This window comes from Manacus candei, unplaced genomic scaffold, assembly GCF_025592945.1.
Source record: "Manacus candei isolate 608988 ecotype Guabito, Panama unplaced genomic scaffold, ASM2559294v1 h1tg000028l, whole genome shotgun sequence".
NCBI lineage: Eukaryota > Metazoa > Chordata > Aves > Passeriformes > Pipridae > Manacus > Manacus candei.
Genome location: NW_026138076.1, coordinates 35,876,726 through 35,899,077, shown reverse-complemented (window position 1 = coordinate 35,899,077; position 22,352 = coordinate 35,876,726). Strand labels below are relative to the sequence as shown.

Here is a 22,352-nt window from a genome sequence, read left to right as displayed (position 1 = left end):
TGATTTCAGTGGTGTGGCTGAAGATGTACATAGAAAGCAATGTCTCTGTGCTTTCCTGAATAGACTTTACATTTTAAGGTTCTTATAATGTAAGTCTCCAGAGATGAAAATATGACTTAGACAGCTTTATAACTAGCAGACTGATATTAAAACTTAAATTACTTTCACTTTTATTGTTTGTTTCTGATTGCTGTATGATTTTCAGGTGTGTGATTTTAATATATTTTATTAATTATAAATTATATGAGTTATTAATATCCCTTGCTTACACTGACTCAATTGTCTGAATATGTAGACATCTGAGTATGCCTACTTTGTTGAGTATCCATCTGGCTTATTCTTGAGAACTTGATCAGATTTTGATGGTTTTCTCTTTGGGGTATTTTTGAGGTTTTTCTACCATCCCCAGCCATGTGTCATTAGATTGCTTGTGAGAAGTTTAAACACAGATATCAAGGGCCTGAAAGAAAGCATCTCGTCAAAGCAGAGGCAGTGCTGAACATGAGGTCTTAAGCATACATACCTCAAATCAGTGTTGAAATCAAATATTAATTTTTTTCTTCAACTGGCTGTTCATTTCAGTAACAGCCCAGAAGCAAATTGCTGGAATGGAATTAACTAGATACATATTTTATTGTAGAAAAAAATTCTCAAGGTTTTTGCACAAACTTATGATCTCAACCTGGATGAACACCTGCCTGGGTCTGGAGCAAATGTCTGACTTTGGTATCCATCTGGCTTTGCTGTTTGTCCTGTTGCACACAGCACTGGCAGCTTCCGTGCCCCTTTGTCGCTTTTGGATGTACTGCATTGAATTCACAGGTCTGTTGGCTAAACCAATTTTCATTTTGATTAAATGCACGCTATAAATACGTGTTTGAGTGCTCCTTGCTTTGGCATGTGAACTGATTGGAACGAGCTGTGGAAGAAGGCTGTCACCTGGAGACTGACAAGAAAAGTAACATTTCCACATGTGGATGATCGCGGTTTAACTTGACTTTCTGAGGACTGAATTAATCTGAACTTACTGTATGGTGTTGAAAGGCAGTACTGTTAACTGGAACATGAATAGCTGTTGTTTTGATTTGGTTTGGGGGTTTTTTAATACCCAAATGTATTAAGAATATTTTCCACAAGTCTTCATTTTAAAATGCATCATAGTTTGAAAAATATCCGATGATCACTAGTTCTACTATAGTCACCACGTAGCAACAACCTTCTGTTTGCTGCTTCAGGAGTTCCTATGTACAAGATACTCATATGTACAAGATATTAATTAATTCCCAAATTTTGTTGCAATTTCAAACCAGGTGGTGCTTCATACTGAAATTACCCCTTATATGGACTATGAGTGAAATTACAAGGAACTTGGCAAGTACTGTCTGGTAGCTAGCACACATAGATTGCTCCTATCTCGTCATGCCTAAGTATTATTTACTGTTTTTCTTTAAAATTTGTAGGTGTAACTGTATAGACAAGTTTTCTGTACACTTCTACACTGAGAATCCACATAGCAATTCAACACAGAGAGGCTATGTTGTTGATTCATTCCCTTGTTAGTGCACATTAATCCCCCATGTAAGCAAGCCCTTGCTTAAGCTCATTTCAGTGTAAATCATTTCCACAAGATGAGCTTGCACCCATGAGCAAAATCAGAGCATAAATAAAGCTTTAGATAATCTTACATCCACCTAATGCACATCATACAACTATTTCTAAATTCAGTCCATTATTTTCTACCCCTACGCATTGAAGGGGACCTGCCCTTGCCCTCCTTTTTTAATGACAATGTTTTGTTTTCTGCATTGCAGCCTTTATTAATCTTTCCAGCTGGAAAGTAGAAACAGGTGTTTCTAATTATTTGGACATCGTTTTAGCGCTCAACATCAAGTTACAAAAGCTTTCATAGAATAATTTTCCTCATCTGTCAAGTTTTCCATTTTATTTTGGGAGAAATAGACCGAGTTTATTTTTATATCTGATGCCTGCTTCCTTTGCCAGACAGTTAAGGGACAACTGTTAATTTTTTTTATCCTCCATTTGCCTGCAGATCTGATAGTTACCCTGCCAGGAAGGCCCTCCAAGCAGCCTCATAGGTGACAACATTTTGATATTGTAGTCACTTGGTGTATAAGGGTAAGGCCACATCATGTTTTATGAGAGTTGTCAGGTCCAACATCTCATAGAGTCAAAATGCAAGTGATTGTAGCATTAATTCAGAAAGAGTCAAACAAAGCGAGCACAGGGTCAGCAAGTATGCCAGAAGCTGGCCCTGCTGCAATTACTGGCATCTTCATGGGCTGCTTGTTTACTTTTGCATTTTTGAGTTAAAGAGTCAGGTCATTCTGGATGGTGCCCTTAAAATCTTCACTTAGGAAATGGATGTATCTTCAGCAGAGTGCTCGGGTTTCTGTCCCAGGACCACAAATGGAGGGCAGCAAAGCCAGTCTGGGGGAAAAATGGAAAGGTAACATATCTCACATGAGCCCTTTAAAACTGACTTCACCTGTTAAATATTCAATATATTCATTGAATAAAATGTAATGCCTTCATTATCATCATTAAAGAGAAGGGGCAAGACAGTGGCTTATACAGAACAAGCTTTTCATTCTGCTTTACATGGCTGCATTGATACTGAGCACCCATAAACATAATTGGTTGAGATTGACACAATTGGTGTCAGCTGTGCGTTACCATGGCACTGTGAAACAGCTGAAGCTGAGGGACCATCTCCCAGCATGTTCTTCAACTTTTTAAATTTTTCAGTTACATTCTCAAGGGGTCTAAATTTGCTGTTACTAAAATGAAAATGACTAATCTAAAGTATAAAGTCAAAGAATAACTGCACTGTGTACTCTAGCAGTTAGACAGTGGGGCATGCAATGGATTAAAAATCTGTACTTTGGTAAGTCTAAAAGACAGGACCTTTCCCCTAGTACTAACTAATTTTTTTACTGAGTTATGCCAGCTGTCATTGACCATACATCATTTTGGTGCTAAGAGAGGCTGATATAGACATAACCCAGTAAGACTCATGAGTGTCTTGAATGCAACCTGCTGTACTTACCAGCTCTCCTGCTTTTCAAGTTACGTGGAAAGACTTGTAATAGTTATTTGGGTTTTCCTGGCTTGAAAAGACTCATAGCAACTTGGAATATTCTCCTATAACTTAATTTTATTTTTATTACTTGTGAGAAACTAAAAACAAACAAAAAAAATGCATAAGGTAGTAGCAGCTTTTAAGAATATCTACAAAAACCAGCTTCTCATTAGAGCTCGTCACCAAGCTTGGAATTTCTTTTTCATATTTCTAGTCCTCACCTCCATACAGTAAAATATTTACATTAGCAAGCATACAGCTTGTTAATTAAAATTGCCAAAAAGCTACCTTTTCAGAGGTGACATTGTAGGAAAATAGAAAAAACTTAAATTTAGTGAATAGTCTAAAGACTCAATGATACTGCTACTTGTCTCCAGCTGTGTGTTATTCTGTGTTGAGAATGGGTCTATATTAGAAAAGCAGCATTTTTTCACCAGACTCGGTTTTAAATTATCAACCTTAAGTGTATTTAAATCTTTATTCTAAAAGTTTTCTATTGTGAAATTATACCAAATTGGTGAAATACATTATGTGAGTAAAATGAGGTGTAAATTCTCCTTGATTACCTACAGGTATTTGTACTAATTTAGCCAGTTTTATTTAGAAAATTTCCACTAGTTTAATGAAATTATTTTGTATCAAAGTTGAGGTTTTGTATTGAAATATATACACACATAGATATGCACGTTTGTCTTCCCAGATTCCAGTTACCATTAAAAATGGTTTTTGGTCTTTATCATCTTGCCACATTTCAAACAGCTGGATGCCTGCCACATCCTCCGGTATTGGGGTATCACTGACAGAGTGAATGAGTTGCTGTCTTTCCATTCAGATGTGAAACTTATTCTTACTGCTATTACCATTGCAGCAAAAGTGGCCGTGGTATTTTATGGACTCCCCTGAAGGCAAGATCCAAAGCCTGTGTAATCTAAACATCCCTCACTTTAGCTTCTCACTGAGATTGAAGGCTCTGTGTAATCCCTGGTATTTATTGCCTTCCAAATTCCACTCTGTAAGCATCAATATATTTCATCTAATATTGCCAGCAAACTGTAAGCTGCGTTTACAAATGTGTCATATGAGACATTTTTCAGCTTTTGACACAGTTCACCACCCGTAAATGAATACACGAGGCCAAAATATCCAAGTCAGCTTCTCTTCATCGGAGAGATAAGGCAAGACACCGTTGGGTGTGAAATTCATAGTCCATTTCTCAAATGAGTTTCTGCAACAGTGAGTTCCCATATGTTGAAGCAAAGTATCATGCATATGACAGGCATGTACTACTTGTCCTGAATTACATTTATATAATATTTCTCTATATAATAAACCTCTATATAGGGGCAAATCCTAACAGATAAGCTGGAAAGGAAGCAAAAAAAGGATCCTTTTCCCTTTTCCCCAGTTTAGCCTCTTCGGTATGCATTACCAGTAATGAGGCAGGGTTACGATTTAGCACACACATGCTGCTAAGAAGATTGGGTTTGAGAGAAGAGGAAAGGAGTTTAGCGTGGTTAATTTGCATGCTCTGAAAGCATGGGGCTGGCTCTGTCTGGTGCCCTGCTCTGAAAGTGTGGGGCTGGCTCTGTCTGGTGCCGCCAAACAGCCACACTGTGTTCCTCACTGTGCCATCTCGCCATGCACTGCCTGCTCTTACACTACCTCTCACACCTTTTTCAAGGGTAAATGCTACTCACCGTGACATTTTTTATTGCTATCTAACCACTGGAAATAACAGTCACAGATCCCTAGTGCAGCCAGCACCAGTAGATGCTCTCCTCCATTTCTTTCTACTTTTACAGCAGTGAGATATCTGGTGAAGTGCCATGTTGGCAGTAGCCATCCTATCATGGGTAGACATCCTATCATGTCAGACAACTGAGAAGGTTTGAAAGTAGCTTTCCGCTTTGGAGCCATAGCTTTTGTACCATTTACTACATCACTTCAGTCCTGGGAGCTTTGCTGTCAGGATTTCTGCCCCAGACCTGTTGCTTTGTGGATACTCAGGGGGTGCAATGCATTTCGCCATGCCCCCTCTATTGCCTAATGCAACCACCCCAGGGAGTGCCCCAGGGGGTCACAGAGTTGAGGAGATAATCCCCACAGCTAAGACTGTTGTACAAGCAGGGAGCTGGAGTGTGTGCACTTCATAGATGAGTGAGGAATAGAAGGCAGAAAAGAGAAGCAGCAGTATGGAAGATTAGGAGCTAGCAACGGGGGGAAAAAAAAGGCTGTTCTCATAATTTTGAAAATGGATGCTTAAATATTACCAGGGGGACAGTAGTTATCATCTTGAACCTGTTCTGTCACCCAGCTGTTCTCTCAGAGGCCAAAATCAGGCTTATCCCACACATGGTATGTTGCTGTGCTACACAGTGGTGAAATGTGGTGAAGCGAAGCAGGTCCCTTGCTTTGACAAGGTGCCACATCTTTGACCAGGCCATCCAGATCTGACCACAAGTGTAAGGCTTAGCTGCTTTTGACTTGGTAAATAAGAATCTCCATGAGGCAATTCTGACTCTTCTCGTTGATAATACTAATGAGAGCTGAGTGCATTAGCTGTAGGCTGCCTTGCTGCTGAATTTAGCCAGTGATAAATATGAATTTGATTTTTAAAAAAAAATGCGTAGAGTTTATTCATGTGCTGGAGATACAGGCAGTGAAAGAGGTGTCAAGACTATTTAATGTATTTGTTCTTGCATAGGCAATGTTACTGCTACCATTTTACCTCTCATCTCTGAACTTTTGCATGGGGAATTCTTAGGTGTTGCAGCACTGTTAGTGGATAGTGAGCCTGGGAAGACCCAGGAAATTTAATGTTTGTAAGTGTGGGATTTTATATCATTGCTCCTAATAAAGCCAAAGTGTGATAGGTTATTCCTTGCTGTCAGTTTGTGTTGTCAGCTAGCTCTGTGCCCCAAAGTGAGGCAGTTACCCAGAGCAAGTCTTTTTCATATCATCATCATAATTTCCTTAGTTGTCTTTTCCAGTCTGTTTTCCCTGTTGCTCTTTTCTTAAGATAAATATCTACTGTCAAAGTAATAGAAGTTACTTGAGGAAACTTGATTACAGGGCATCTGAAAAGAACTCAGAGGTGCGTATTCGATTTGCATGAACCATGGAAGCAAATGCTCTGCCTTACTTCAACAGGCTGAGCATGTGTTCCCTGAAATAAGCGTCCCAAATGGGCTAAGCTTTCCCTTTCCTCTGTTTTCCATCTAGGGTTTGAACATGAGTACCCAGCCACATACTGTGACCAAGACAGAGATCCCTGCCCATGTTCTTTACACTGTAGGAACTTGTGTTCTCATTATCGGCTCCATTGGCATCATCGGAAACCTCCTAGTTCTCTACGCATTTTACAGGTACAAAAATTCCTCTCGTGTTTAACCTGACTGCTCTTGAGGTTCATGCGTGCAGATTTCTTGGTTTAAATCTTCAAGCAGAGGCTGATGTAAACAAATGGGGAAGGGGAACAAGAGGAAGGCAACCCTACACACACACAGACACACATACACATGCATCACTGATAACCTTAGTGTGAATTCCTCATGTTTTAAGGAATCAAAGAAAATGAGAAAGTAAATACCTTGTTCTATAAACAGAACCAATTGAAAGTTTAAAGAACAGTTCAGCACTTTTGATGATAGAAATCACAGTCTCTCTGTTGCAGACACTTACCCTGTAGTATTTGCAGAAATACTTGACAAACACTGACATTCCTCCCAGCAGCCCAGATGTCCTGGAAGGACCAAAGAATCAATGTGCTACATGAAATGAGCTCATGCCACCAGTGTATTCCCTGCTTCAGGCAGATCATAGGATTTCTGTCAGTCTGTGTGCTCTCTTGGCAGAGTAACAGACAACCAAAGTTACTGCAGCTAGTAACTGCAAAAATCTCATGGAAAAAAAATAGCTACCCTCTGTCCCACAATGTGATGATGAATTTCAAAATCCTCCTCGTTCACTGCTTGCTGTCATTATGCATGTTGATGTAGAGGGGCCCTGTAATGCTAGAGACACTGGTGGGGTTATGAACCAAGTGTTAGTTTCCTATTCTGAAAGACAAATAAATTAGTTATTTTGAATAACTGGCTTCTAATATGACTTAATGGAGAAAATTAATTCCCTGCAACTGTGGATACCTTCATGATTTTTTAAATGCAGCACAAACTCTGCGTTTTTCTTGAAATTTGTGTGTTTAGCTGGTGTAAAAAAAAGCATTAAATTTTCAAAGTAGGAAAATATGCACTGGCAGTTGAGCACCTGGGAAGGTGTGAACTCTGCAGCCTCTCTCACCCAGTTGCTGGCAGTTATTAGACCCAAGAATCTGATAGCATTGAGATGGCTTTCTCACTTTCTTTTTCAGTATTTGTTTATCATCATGAGGAAAGAAATTCATGTTAGCTGCAAATACTGCTATTGCAAAGCACATCAGAAAGCCCTCAGTTGTTCACCTTCTTACACTGAAGGAGACATTTTGAGGAAAAGAAAGAATTATTTCAAACTATTGAAGGTTGCAAGAACAAAATTATTTATAAAATTCTGCCTCCTCCCTGTGTCTCACAGAGCATGCCAAGTCACCCCTTTTTGTATTATACATACCTAACACTCGCAAAAGCGCTGAATTCAAACTCCAGGTATCAAAGCCTTTAACTCCATGATACAGCCAATACAGCGATTCACACTGGGGGACTACTAGTTCAATGTTACACCTTCTCATTATATCCCCTCAAAAGTGGCAGTTGAGGATTTGGGTGAGCTGAACTCATGAATTAATTTAACTTTCCTAGTTGGACACAATATTTAATTAGAGCAACAACAACATATTCAACCAAACAAGTACAAGTGAGAGGTTCTTTATCTTGTTACCAGTATCTTTATTCCTCTCAAACAGAGCTAAGGGTAATCCCGAATACCCACTGAAACTTTCCAAGAAGGTTTTTACTCCAGATATCCCTAGAAAGTGAGACTGCATGAGGTGGTGAGATGTTGGGAAAAGAACTGGAAGTGATGTTTGTTTTCTTTGGATAAGCTTTGCTTGCAGACTGTCTGTTGCTTTCACACTCCTTGTTGTGGCATTTAATATTGCCTGTTCATCTGCAGCTGAGAGCTTTCATTCCCTCTTATGAGATGTATATTAGCAAAAGTACTTTTTCCAAATCTCAGTGCATGCTCTGCTTGTGTGGTAGCACTTTGCAAAAGGTCATTTAGTTAGTGGTAATGTGCCAACTCTTCAGGTCAGCATCTTTTAAAATATCACCAAAAGCAGATCCTTTGGCTCAGTAACCTGCTTCAGATCCTGGTCATGTGCAGTGCAAGACACAATCAATATTACAGCACCCCTAAGGAACTGCTCTATTCCAGAACAAATCCATATTTGTCAATACAGCTGAAACTCTTCTCAGTTTGAAGAGGAAACAATCCATTTTAACCCTCCTGCTCTTGTCAGTCATAAGTTCATAAGTTTGAAATGACTGCAGCTGAGGCTGTAGTAGCTGACTGATGATTAGCAATTGATTCACTATAAGTAACCATTGATTCCAACCTGGACAGTATTTGTTTATGCTAGTAAGCAAAGCTATAAAGTTAACTTTTCACTTTGTCTGTTTAAAATCATGTATTTCTCATGTTTTTAAGCAACAAGAAGCTGAGGACACCCCAAAACTACTTTATAATGAATTTAGCTGTGAGTGACTTCCTGATGTCGGCTTCTCAGGCACCCATGTGCTTTGTCAACAGCCTGCACAGAAAATGGATACTTGGAGATATAGGTACTTTTCATCACTAATTCGTACCTCACCAGCTCTATGCTGTCTTCAGCCTGTTTTTGCCATAACAATCTTTGCTTGTGCTGTGGAGACAGCAGCACAAATCTCGAGTTACAAGCCCAGTTCTTGACATCATCAGTCAGCATGTTTTGTATTATAGGCTTGATTCTTTTATCTTACATATTTTGGAAAGGAAGGAGTCAACATCAACATGTAATTGTATTACCCTTTAGCTTGTAAGGGAGAAAGTAGGTAGAAAAGTTTTAATAAGTTGTAAATAGTATTTTTTGTATTAGTTTAAGGTGTAGTTACTCCTTTTATTTAGAAATGTATGTTGATATCCATTAGCATGCTTCTAGGAATCTCATATTTAATTAAAAGATATAAATAATGATACTCAGTTGAGGACTCTGCAAATTTAGGCTCCTTTCATGCCAACTGCAAGAAGGAAAAGGTGATGAATGCTCAAATTATAGCTGAAATGTGAGTACAGCAAGAACCTCAGAAGGCTTGATACTCTGATTGATGCTGCTCAACACATCGTTGGGTGAAAACTTACACAAAGTAGTGGTTGTATAACAGTGGAGCAAGCCAGGAAACCATGTACTTTTTAGCAGCACAGAAGGGACTCCAGAAGGGACTCTGCTTTAGTTCGATTTTAGTTTTGCTCATCCCCTTAGATAAAATCAGTGTAAATTATTGTGCTGACACAAAGCTGACACAATGAAGCAATTGATTTGGATTGAGTGGGATTTCGTCCTTAGTTGCAGGTTACTTATAAAGACTTTAGAAGTCTATTTTAAGGTTGAATCGGGTATTTTGACTGCCCGCCATTCCTAGTGGGCTCTTGTCTATAACCACATGGGGCAATGCAACATTTCAAAAAATGGATGATCTTTTGACACAGGTTTCTGAACTAAATTCTGGACAGTGTAACTCTACAAGTTTCATCTGGTAGTGCAATGCCTGAATGTAGAGAGGTAAAAAAAATCTCTGTCATGTAAAAAATATTGGTTCTTTTAAAAAGCACTGCCATTAAAAATGGGAGTTGGAGCTGTTTTACAGCTGTTTTAGTCATCAAATTTAAACCACTTCTGTATTTTTAAGCCACATTAACTAAAGTAATTTTTTGAAACACTCATTGGTCATTGGCAGACAGATGTCTGCTGCAGCCTGTTAAGATCAATATATTGGGCAGCAGTCCAGGAAAGTATAACTTTAATTAGATTGGATTTTCTTTGAGGCAGTTTTCCATTGACAAAAGGTTCCCAGTTGCAGCCTGCAGTGGAGTAGGACCTTTTAAAAACATATATTTGTATTTTATTTACATTTGTGTTTTTCTAATAAACAATAACTATGAAATTGTGAGGCTAAGAAATTCTTCTAATGAGAGAGGAGTCCTGAACCAGAAAAAAAATGGGAGGTTTATTACGACGGGCTCTGAGAGAAAACGTGTGTCTTTTCAAGAAAATCCCTGACATTGCCATTTTCTGCTTCAGGCTGTGACTTGTATGCTTTCTGTGGCGCACTCTTCGGAATAACCTCAATGATGACTTTGTTGGCTATTTCTATTGACCGCTACCTTGTGATCACTAAGCCCCTGCAATCCATACAGTGGACTTCAAAGAAACGCACCATACAGGTCATCGCCGTCGTGTGGCTCTACTCGCTAGGATGGAGCCTGGCTCCACTCTTCGGGTGGAGTATGTTGTCTGCTCTCTCTCTCCTCTAGCGTTTCCTGTGTGGTCTGCCTTAGTCTTGCTTGGGATATATAAAAAAAAGAGTTTTCTCACAAGTTCTTGGTCGATGCCTAGCCACTGCCTGATGGTTTGTTGTCGTACCAGACATCGACACCTGCTGCACTGCAGATACCCTCTTCCCCCCTACCCCCAGGCTGTATTCAAGCAGAACAAATTGCAGGTGGAGTATTAGGTGTGCATCTGAGTCTGGCAGTCAGAACCTCCTCTCCATGTGCACACTCACATTCTCAGACCACACATATAACATGGCCAGCATAGCTCTTGAAGGCTATGGATACAGTACAGGCTTTATTTTAAGGGCTTAGTTGTTGGATCAGCAACTGTGCTAACTTTGGGTGTATGTGCGAATAATGTATTCCATGTATTCCACAGGTTCCTATGTGCCTGAAGGCTTGATGATATCCTGTACATGGGACTATGTAACCTACTCCCCTGCAAACAGAAGTTACACCATGATTTTATGCTGCTGTGTGTTTTTTATACCCCTGATAATAATATTCCTTTGCTATTTATCTATGTTCCTGGCCATAAGACGTACTGGCAGGTAAGCAATGTAGCTGAAAGAAGTACATATCCCTTTTCTTGTATTAGAAGATATTCTGAATTTCTTTGACTGCAGAAATATCTTAATCAAAAATTAATCTGAATTGAAATTGGAACTGTAGTGGCAGATCATTAGCAGCTGCAACAGGAGAAATATTTTTTACCTATTTAAAATCTGGAATGGATGTATGGATTTTGGAGCAGAAAAAGAAGTCTCTGGTGATTTCAATCTTATTCCAGTGTGGTAACTAATAGTGCATCAGATAATTTGATTGAGTTATTTGTATTTCAGATTTGCACTGCAAGAAACTTTGTCCCTGTATATTTTAGCAGTTTTCAGACCCAAGGGATAATAAATAACATGTAGCAATGGAGGCATCATCTGCCTTCGAGCTGTTCTGTAAACATAACAGTCTTCATATTTTTTGACAGCTTTATTTAAGGCAGGCATCCCAGAAATCCTTGTACTTCACTCAAGCATCACAACTACATGTACAATATCTGGCTATGCTTGTTAGGACTTTTTTTTCCACAAAAATTTTGGTCTATATTTGAAATGAAAAATCAACAGGGTGTTAGATCTGCAAAGTAACTTCATCCTGTCAGTTATTTTTCTCCTAATGAGCACATGGCTGGTGTTGTAAATCCTTCCTGCTGCTCACAGTGTCAGCAGCTCTGATGGCTTTTCTCTGCATCTGTCTGCAGGCACTTGTTGAATCATTTGGCTACATAACGCTAAATTCTGTTTTTCCAAGCACATTTATCTGTATGCCTTAAGTGAAGTTCTTACTGAACTCTATGTTTTGGCCTTGTCTTGTTTTTTGCACTTTGTGTACACATATTTGACATCAAGCAAGGGAGCAAAGAATGCATCCTTATAACAATGGTGTCTTGCACACATGTGAAGCACAGTGGACATAAGATTTTTCTGTGCCTTTTGCTAACTAAATACAGAAAACTCATTTTATGAGTTTAGATGATTAGAGGGGTGGAACACCTCTCCTATGAGGAAAGGCTGAGAGAACTGGGTTTGTTCAGTCTGGAAATGAGAAGGCTTAGGGGTGACCTAATCATGGTCTTCCAGTACCTGAAGGGAGTGTACAGGAAAGTTGGACAGGGAATTTTTACAAGAATGTGTAGTGACAGGACAGGGGGGAATGGCTTCAAGCTGAGAGAGAGTAGATTAAGATTAGGTATTAGGAAAAAGTCTTGAGTGTGAGGGTAGTGAGGCACTGGAACAGGTTGCCCAGAGAAGCTGTGGCTGCCCCATCCCTGGGAGAGTTTAAGTCCGGCCTGGATGGAGCTTTGAGCAAACTGGTGTAATGAAAGGTGTCCCTGCCCACAGCAGGGGGATTGGAACTAGATGACCTTTAAGGTCCATTCCAACCCAAACCATTCCATGATTCTATTCTATGTTCACAGTGCAACAGGAAGAAGTTTGTTACCCTGCTGGCTGGTAATTAATGTCTTCAGCCTGAAATATATCTCCATTTACCAACACTGATATGTAAAAATTGTTATTTCTATGCTAAGCAATATAAAATACTTAACCACACAAAACTTTTTTAAAATAAAAATGGAGCGTTTGGTGTGAGAAGAGAATTTGATTCGATGTTTTTCAGCAAAAATGGTAAGACTGCATGTTGTACTTCCCCCTGAAAATACTCTTCTCCAGTGAATAAATTTGCAGGTAAGTAAGAATGTCCTCCTAAGTGTTTGGGACAAGGTTTGCAGAGTCGTCAGGGTATCCCAGCACGTGTTACCTTGTGAACTTGATTTTCTGCAAGCTGTTCTTCCCTTGAAAAGGAAAAGATGTAAGGCTTGATTTTTCCATCCAACTATGCCTTTGCTTCCTCCACCTCTGAGAACAACAAAGGGCAAGAGATATTAATTTCTGCACCTTTGCAACCTGAAACCCTCCTTGTATTAGGTAAGGACAGTGCAGTCCTGTCCTGTAGTCCCGGGCATTCTGGCTCAGTCTTACAGGCAAACACAACACTTGCAACCGTTTTGCTACATTAATTATCTTCTAGAGTTTTTAAATATCAGAGGACAAAAGGAGAATTAGAGTAAGGAAATATGAAATCTACTTCATTTTGCATATTGCTGAGAACATATTAGAGATGTTGCACCTAGCTTTTTTACTGTCCTGCTGAAATATTGGTATTTTTTCCCCTCTCACAGAGATGTTCAAAAGCTGGGGTCCTGCAGTCGGAATTCCCACCTCTCTCAATCTATGAAGAATGAGTGGAAACTGGCAAAAATTGCTTTTGTGGTCATCATTGTGTTTGTCTTGTCCTGGTCTCCATATGCTTGTGTCACCTTGATTGCCTGGGCAGGGTAAGTGGAAAAGTAATCCAAACAACATAGGTTATTCTGAAATGCAAATATGTTAGTACTGTCACCCACGTGAAGCAGATCTCCATTTTGAAAGGGTCCTAAATAATTAGGGTCCTGACTGACTGTGGGAACTTAAAATCAAAAGGAAAACACTGGTTTCAAACCACTTCTGGTCCTCTCTTCCTTCTGCAGTGTTTGAAACTGAGTCACTGACGCACATTACTGTGTGGCACAGATGTTGCTGCTGAAAGATTTTTAGGTTTGATTCTGTTTTCTTTTTTATCACCGTTCACTTTTCGCAGATGACCATAATGGGCGTTCTTTTGTTGGGAGTTTTGGGGGTTTTTTTTGCCTATTGTAGAAACAGGGAGGGTGATTCTTTGTGTTCCTAGTCATCCTCAAGTAGATAACTAATTACTTGCACGTGTTTGATCTTCTCCAAATGAATGAAACCAAGTACATGCTGTCAAATTCAAGCCTTTCATCTGAAAAAAAAATGCATTTGAATGAATCAACATTTCAGGGGTATTTCTTATAAAAAGAAATAACAGCACAAAACCAGCCAAAAGGAGTAATATGTTCTATTAATATAGTATTAATCCGTGGCATAGCTGTGTGTAATGTTTTTGCTTTGTTTTAGTCGAGGCAACACCCTAACACCATATTCCAAATCTGTGCCAGCAGTTATTGCCAAAGCTTCTGCAGTCTACAACCCCATCATATATGCAATAATTCACCCAAGATACAGGTATAGTAAATATATAGGTATGTGTGTAATTGTACATTCAAATGTGTTTCTTTACAAGGAATGAATTACTCTCATTCCTTTAGCCTCACCCCATGCAGTGCCTGTTCCTGCACTAACTTCAATATTAATTTAAAGAAGTTGCTAATCTTCAGGAGAAGCCTTCTGAGAAGCAAACAGCATTTTCATAGAAGTTCTTTGCATAGTGACAGCTGTAGTAAGCCGGTAATGCAGACAAGAGTTCCCTGCAAATATACAGAAAAGGCTATTTTTTCATTAATACTCTTGCTAGTGTTAGTCAACAAGTATTTGCCTTTAAAAAATAAAGCAAACATTTCTGAAGTATCTCTTCTGAAGGCTTTTTCATATTTGTTTCATTTAGTTATTTTAGGAAAAGTCTTTCCACTCTTTCTTGTTTTCAAAAATGTTAACTTCGACTTAAAAAACTTCAGGTTTTACACTAATGGTGTTCAATATGCAAAATGTAATGATCACTTCTCTGAAACACTTTAATCCTTTTTAGGTATGAAATATTTCTGAAACTATACCTACATAGACAAATTATACTACAATTCTACTTATTACTACAGATATCAATTATTGTATATTTTAAAACAGAATACTGTGCCAACCCAGAACAGCTTCAATAAGCTGCATTCTTAGACAACCTTTCTTGCCTTTTTATTTCCTTCTCAAGCCTCTCACAACCTGTGAATGAGTTTCTGAGCTGAAAGGTATGAATTCTGCTTTTTATCCAGGTTCTCTGAATGCAGTAAGGTGAGGGATAGAGAGTATAAAGATAACTTGTTCCCATGGAGTAGATTATTAGAAATGTAACAATGCCTTGTTAAAAAGGATTTCCATAGTGTTGCTCTGATGGGAAACCTACAAGATTAGGTGAATAGAATGGTAATATAATACACCATAAAAGACACTTCTCCAAAAAACAGAAACCTTTCTCTTTAGAAAGTGGAAGAAGGTCCATTAAAATATGTTTTGATAACTTCTCTAGACCATCCAAGTTAGTCTCCAGAGATCAACTCAGCCTTTCTCAACATTTAGGGAGAGTGTGAGGAAGAATCACCTTGTGTTTCAGAAAGGTCAGAGACTCTTCGACCCAACCAGGACCTGGAGTCATGCATAGTGTGGATAGAACAAAAATGATTGTGTTTTCAGTCATGTATTCCTAAAAGGAGTTACAAAGTACTTTGGGAAGAGAATAAGCAGGCATGGTTGCTGCTGAATGGTTCTGAACAAGGGCAAACTTACCGTGCACCTCCCAGACACTAAGCAAGCTGGAACTGCTTTTTTTGAAGTCAAATATTATTTAGGAATGTCCTCCCAGCTTCAGCTGAGAAGTATGTTCCCGTTACTGGCAAAGTAAGTAATTTCTGTTAAAACTACTAACTCACTTGGTTTCCAAAAATTCAGCAGAAACAGGTTTTCTAGGGAGTTGTTTTTGCAATTGTTTTTTTTTTTGTTTGTTTAACATAAGGAAAGGGATACAACCCCATTGTGTTCTCAGCCCTATTTCCAGCATTAAGTGAGCTTCTAAGTATTTTTTTTCAACTTTACAGCTCACAGTAATGTACTCAGAAGAAGCTGTACCTTACATAGGAAATAGAACTCAAAGTGTGCAATTTCTTCCCGTAGCTGTATGTAATGTTTTTTTGAAACACTGACAGTGAAAAATACTGCATTATATAAAGGAGAAATACTTGTAACAGAACTGCTGTTCAGCAAATCTCTAGGTCTTTTGCAAGTCTTACAAAGCTTATCTACTACAAAGTGATGCTGTGTCCAAAGTTCTGACAAAACACAGGGATGCCATGGAGGTAAATGTGATAAACGTATAAATGCCACTAGATGGCAGGGTTAGTCATCGGTATGAGTTTTGTTTCACCCAAGAAGTGGAAGAAACTGATAAATTCCATTGCCTGAAAACTAGGATTTGGAACTTTCAAATTGAGTTCTTTGTTTTGAATGTCTGATGAATGACAATGTGGTTGTAAGAAAAGTGAAGTTTCTCAGAAGGCTAGTAGAAATATACCCAGAAAGGGTGAAAATACAGTCTCATGTAATTATAGAATGATTTGCGATGGAAGGTACCTTAAAGATCATCTAGTTCCCAACTCGCTGCCATGGGTAGGGACACCTTCTTCTAGACCAGGTTCTCAAAGCCCCATCAAACCTGGCCTTGAACACTTCCAGGCTTGGGGCATCCACAGCTTCTCTGGGCAACTTGTTCTAGTCCCTCACCATCCTCACAGTAAAGAATGTCTTCCTAATATCCAATCTAAACCTATTCTCAGTTTAAAACCATTCCCCCTTGTCCTATCCCTACATGCCCTTGTAAAAAGTCCCTCTTCAGCTTTCCTGTAGGCTCCTTTTAGATACTGGAAGGCTGCTGTAAGGTTTCCCTGGAGCCTTCTCTTCTTCAGGCTGAACACATTGACCACAACTCTTTGAGTGTGACCATCCAGCCAATTCCCTACCCACTGAATGGTACATCTGTCAAATTCATGTTTCTCCAGTTTAGAGACATTTTTTTTTAAAAAATATCTGCTATCATAACTAACATCCTTTTTCATCCTCCAAAAACCATCTGATTTTTTTAAGTTTTCAGGGCCTTTCAGTTTAGTATAGAAGAATGTTTCTGATGAGTTGCAGACCTTCAATTAGAAGTTTTGTATGGCTGTCTGATGCATTATGAACTGTTATTTTTTTCTGATCACAGAATCACAGAATGTGCTGAGTTGGAAGGGGCTCACAAGGATCATTGAGTCCAACTCTTATCCCTTCACAGGACCATTCCCAAGAATCACACCATGTGCCTGAGATTATCATCCAAATACTTCTTGAACTCTGTCAGGCTTCATGCTGTGACCACTTCCCTGAGGAGCAGTACCAACCACACTCTGAGTGAAGAAGCTTTTTCTAATATCCAACTTAAATCTTCCCTGACACGGCTTCAAGCCATAACCTTGGGTCCTGTCACTGGTCACCACTCAGAAGAGATCAGTGCCCACCCCCTGTGCTTCCTCTCACAAGGAAGTTGTAACTGCGATGAGATCTCTCCTCAGTCTCCTCTTCTCCCTGCTTTCTGACTTATATTTCTAGACATATCAACAAGAGAAGTGTTTATGGACTTGTTGTGAAGACATTTCATACACTTGAGAGCCATCCAGACAGGAAAAGAAGTAATATTGGGTCCTTTGGGATAAATCAAGAACACAGTTTCAAAACTGAAAAAGCAACTACAATACACCAATAAGTCAGCTGGTAAAAATAAACTGGCAGGATCAATTTTGCTTGAACAGTGAATAATGAATATATATATATAAAGATTAGTGTTTCTGGATAATTTCCAAATCTTCTAATTATTTACATTATGCCTTGAAAGTAATTTATCTGATCACAGATGAATGTGCCAGTCTGTTCAGGCTAAACGGTTAAGGGGTGGAGCAGCAGATAATTTGCCATTTTATATTGGAACTACTGAACTAAGTTAAATCCAAGTTATTTTCCAAATCTCTCTGTAAAGAGGCATCTAGAAATCAGAATCTAAAGAATTCGAATATGGCTCAAACCAGTGATGTACAACTAGCAAAGCAAGATGCTTTTTTTGCACAGAGAATTGCTGTCACTGCGTCTTAACACCCCAACAAAACAAACAAGCCTTTTTGTGGGGTTTCCTTACCTTGTGCAAATGGAGGGAAAAAGCACATTACAATGACTGTAACTGAAAATGTAACAATGACCTTTGTGCTAGGACTTGGCTTTTAAAAACTGGTCTGAGACTTTAATTGTTATGTTCTTCCCCGTCCATTCACTCCTCACCAGGATAAAGGAGAAAAACACTTCCCTCCCTGATAGGTAGTAACAAATGTGAGTAAATAAGAAATGTGCTCAAAGTTTTAATTCATTAAATGCTTTTTTGTGGGAAGGAAAGCTTCCACCTATAAAAACTTGTGTGTTGACTCTTATGTTCTGCAATTACTCTAACACACAGCTGTGTTTTTTGAGAAGTTTTAGGTTTGTTATTCTTTTTTATTCTTTCAGAGCAAACAGGGAAATTCTGCATCTCCATGTTTCCAACTTGCTCCCAAGTGAAGCACAGTTATACAGAAATGATTGGTTCAAAACTGCTCCACCATAAATAATGAGTAATCATAATGAATAATAATCAAGAAGTTTTTTATACTGTATTTTACACTAGGTGACTCTTGTATTTCAGATTATAAAAATATCATTAAATAAGTATATCAGTTTATACGTATTTTGTATTTCATACATAGAATTTAAAACTCCCTTCAAAATTCACTTTCATTGCAGCCAAAAAAGTGTTCCTCAGTAGTCCTCCCACATATTACTAAAACTGAAACTCTGGTCCCTCAAGACAATGTTCATATGTGTCCTTAAAAATTAATCATCAGATATATGTTTCCTGAACCTCCAGCATTAGGAGATCTCTGCATGAAGACCCACTTAATGAACAGATTGATGTGTTTTACACTAACTTTTACTTTTCAAACGGTTTACAGGCCCAAGTAGCCTATGACACATGAAAAGCTACATCTGTGTCAGAGGGAAGAGGTTCAGCTTCTCAGACTTACAGCTTCTCTAGTAGAAGCAGAAGAAACACATGGGGGGAAAAAAAGATGCAGCTTCTTTTCAGCACCAGCCTGAGATCTTCAGTATGAAAGGGAACTTACGGGAACTTGGCCTTTTTTCTTGTCCTGTAAACACATGCTGTTTCTCAGAACTTTTTATTTTGTGCACAACATTAACTATCTTTTTTTTATACAGCACCATATGAGTAGCCTTCTCCCCCAAGCAGCTCAGTGGGGCTCTGCCAGGTCACCAGTAGGCATCTTGGCAGGATCAGGAATGACGGTGCACACAGCTTTCTTCAGTCCTTGTTTCCAGAGTAGACACAGAGCTGCTATTCACTTACCTCTGAAGGTAGAGAGGGAAGAGATGCAGAAGTCTGGTATACTGAGAGTGGTGATGATGACAAATATTTGGGTTTGGTGGCAGTGGATTTCTTTTTTTGATTACAAACTAGTGATCTCATCTTGTGATTCCAGAATCCTGTATTGAAATTTTAACGTTTGATCTTTTATGATAATAGAAATGATGATTTAAAATTTACTAGTTATTCAACGAACTTGGTAACTATAGAAGCAAAGATTTTACAATATACGTCTGCTTGACTTGCGTCTTAGTGTAAAGTCGATATACCAACATCCTCCATCTATCTCTAGTCCCCTGCATCAGTTCTTTCCCATATGCCTTGTTGCTGCCTCACTTTTTGACTTGTTCATTTAGTTTTGTGCCAGTATTAGCTTCATGTTTTGGGCTGAAATAAAGGATTGGGAGGTCTTGGGGAGGTGTTGGAGAGGTGTTACACCAAATGAAGCATTCTGGCTAGCATCACCCTGCCAGCTGGCATTGCACTGTACAGGGCCAGCGCTGGGGCCATGAGAAGTAAACTCACACAAACGGGGCTGAGATTATTATTTAATGAATAAGAAAAGATTTGGGGTCTAGATCATGCTTTTCATCTGTGCTTGTGTTTTCCTATTTTCAATAGGAGTTCACAGTAGCTGTTGTGATACAAATAAGTAACAATATCTGATTCTTCTGGCCTTCTCCCCCTTCCCTTTTTTCTACTCATTCTGTGCCTTTGCACAGTGAAGATCTTTGTACCAGCTACTCTGAAAGTTTTCTGGGTTAACCTTTTAAATAAATCAAAAGCAATCATGCTCTTCAAGGTATTTTCAATTCTTACTACTTATCCATGCAGCTCTTCCATATGTGTTTTGATACAATGACTAGAAGCACTTGTTATTTTCTTTTCAGCCTTTTGAGTAGTTTCCACTAGATATACTATGATGTTTATGGGTAATCTGTAAGACCCCGTGAATCAAAACAGGAGCCATATTTAGGTGGTGGAAAGAGATGGTACTTTTACCACATGAATTTCAAAGCTATGTCAACAATGTGACAGTTGGTTTTTTTATTCTCACCTTTTCCTTCAGAAAAACCATCCACAATGCTGTCCCCTGCTTGAGGTTCCTAATACGAATATCAAAGAATGACCTCCTGAGAGGGTCCATAAATGAGTCATCATTCAGGACCTCTCTCTCCAGCCACCAATCTCTTGCTGGCAGGACCAAGAGCGCTTGTGTTTCATCTATTTCTACTGGAGAAGCTGTAAGTCTTTTCTTGTTTCCACGAAGGAAAGTGAGTATAATGTTTCTCAGACTCCCAAAATATGTGACTCTATAAATACATATTCAAAATTAGAGAATGGAAAAGGGGGAGGAGGGGAGTGTAACTAAATGTTGGGGGTCATGTGAGGTCATTTCTGCCAAGCATTTCTGGGAGTTTACGCATGATGATTTATGATAAGAGAAAGCATCCAGGCCAGCACATCTGCGTGGTTCAGATGCATAATGGGACCAAGGATGTTCAGGTTAAGTCTTTAATGTGAATTAAAAAGCATGATTGTCAGACACTATCTGTGTCAGGAACTACTGCCTATAATTTAGTGTCTGACTGGGCTGGAGGACAACAAAACAATGTCCCATCCAAAGTCTTCAAACCTATCCAAAAACTGTCTTATTATTTTAAAGGAAATCTGTTTTATGTAGGATGGGAAATTTTTTATTTCTTTCCCTGGGTTTTAACTATGAGGAGCAAAAGATTCCTGTCCCTGGAGCATGGTGGGGTGTTTTGTAAGAAGCATACCCCAAGTGTCAGTAAGGCTGGTGACTGAGTGAGACAGAAATAAAAGAATCCCCTGGGACTCTTCACAGCCTCTCTCAGCATGACCTCACTTGCCTCTCTGTCACAAGAAGCCGGCCTTGCCTGCAGAGGTGCTGGGAAGTTGGCTCTGGGGGGATGGTGGCAGGCATGGCAGGGTCCGGGCTGGGGCTGGCCCTCCTGGGGACCTGTACTGCCCCCTGCTCAACTTGGGCATCAGAAACCTCCCAGAACAACAGCTGCCTCTGGTAAACTCTCACAAAGGTGTAAAACACTGTGACAGGCTGAGTGGCAAGCTCTTGACTCTCCCCTGGGGCCAGCAATCTGGGCGAGGATGGGCCTGGGTTACATGTGACTATTTTCAAGGTGAGAGTCAAGCCATGGAGTTGTGCTTCAGTGAGATTGTGACTGTGTCTGGTATTTTGGGGAAGACTGGGGTCTTTGATTTGGCAATGGACTCAGGACCATCAGGAAAACCAGCTTGAACAGTGTACTATTCTCAGACAAGGTAATTTTGCACCAAATTTTCAGCTGGAGAATGGAAGTTGTCATTTTGGGTAACAGCAACAGGGAGATTTCTGAACTCTTTGATGGCAGGTAGATGCCATTAAAACACACTGGAGTGAAAAATACACTGGTCACTGGGTTTAAGTGCCTGAAAGGAAGGCTCAGTACCTGAGCCCTAATGAAACAAAATCTACCTCATTACAAAAGAGAGGTTACTTCGCACTCCTTCAACTGCCTCCCTTGCACATTAACCATACGGATATATCAGGTAGGCTTCCAGTTAAAGTAACACATTGCATTCGCTGGTTAGCCTCAGATATTCAGTTTGTGAAGCTGTGAACTCTCTGAGGACAAGCATCCTCTTCCACTTTGTGATTATATCACATATCAAAACCGCATTCCTGACTATCACTAAACATCCTACAGGTTATGGTATTACAGACTGGTAGTAATGATTATAATTAAAATAATGACATCTCCTAAATGGGGTGTGCTTTGCCACTCAAAATTAGAAGTTGTTTTAGTACCATGCAATGGATGAGCTACTTCACAGGAGAGTCTTTGTCTAGAAGTGACAAGTTTTTGCTGTAGTACTTTATGAAATATGTCTACTATAGAATTTCTTTTAAATTAAAACAATAAATAGAAGAGTGAAAGGCTTCTCTTAGCCTAGGCAAAGCCTATTTTTAGCATACTGTTGTTCAGATTTGAGCCCAAGCAATTTGAAGTGTGTGATGAGACTCTTGTGGAGTGCAACACTACTGTATCACAGCGCATAGCACAAGGATCCCCAGATTTGCTTACCTAGGCTCTCA

At 39.3% G+C, this 22,352-nt stretch overlaps 1 protein-coding gene across 3 annotated transcripts in view; it reads left to right on the top strand.

Annotated features, from left to right (window-relative positions):
- LOC127472097 (melanopsin-like) overlaps window positions 1-22,352 on the top strand; it is a 50,780-nt gene that overhangs the window by 20,245 nt on the left and 8,183 nt on the right. For all 3 annotated transcript variants that reach the window (XR_007904868.1, XM_051789781.1, XM_051789780.1), the window contains exons 6-12: window positions 6,323-6,465; window positions 8,741-8,874; window positions 10,371-10,574; window positions 11,004-11,175; window positions 13,359-13,514; window positions 14,155-14,262; window positions 20,304-20,478. Coding sequence is in view for 2 of the 3 variants with exons in the window: in XM_051789781.1 (XP_051645741.1) it covers window positions 6,332-6,465; window positions 8,741-8,874; window positions 10,371-10,574; window positions 11,004-11,175; window positions 13,359-13,514; window positions 14,155-14,262; window positions 20,304-20,478 (1,083 nt within the window). In the remaining variant the exon portion in view is untranslated. The remainder of the gene's footprint in view (window positions 1-6,322; window positions 6,466-8,740; window positions 8,875-10,370; window positions 10,575-11,003; window positions 11,176-13,358; window positions 13,515-14,154; window positions 14,263-20,303; window positions 20,479-22,352) is intronic.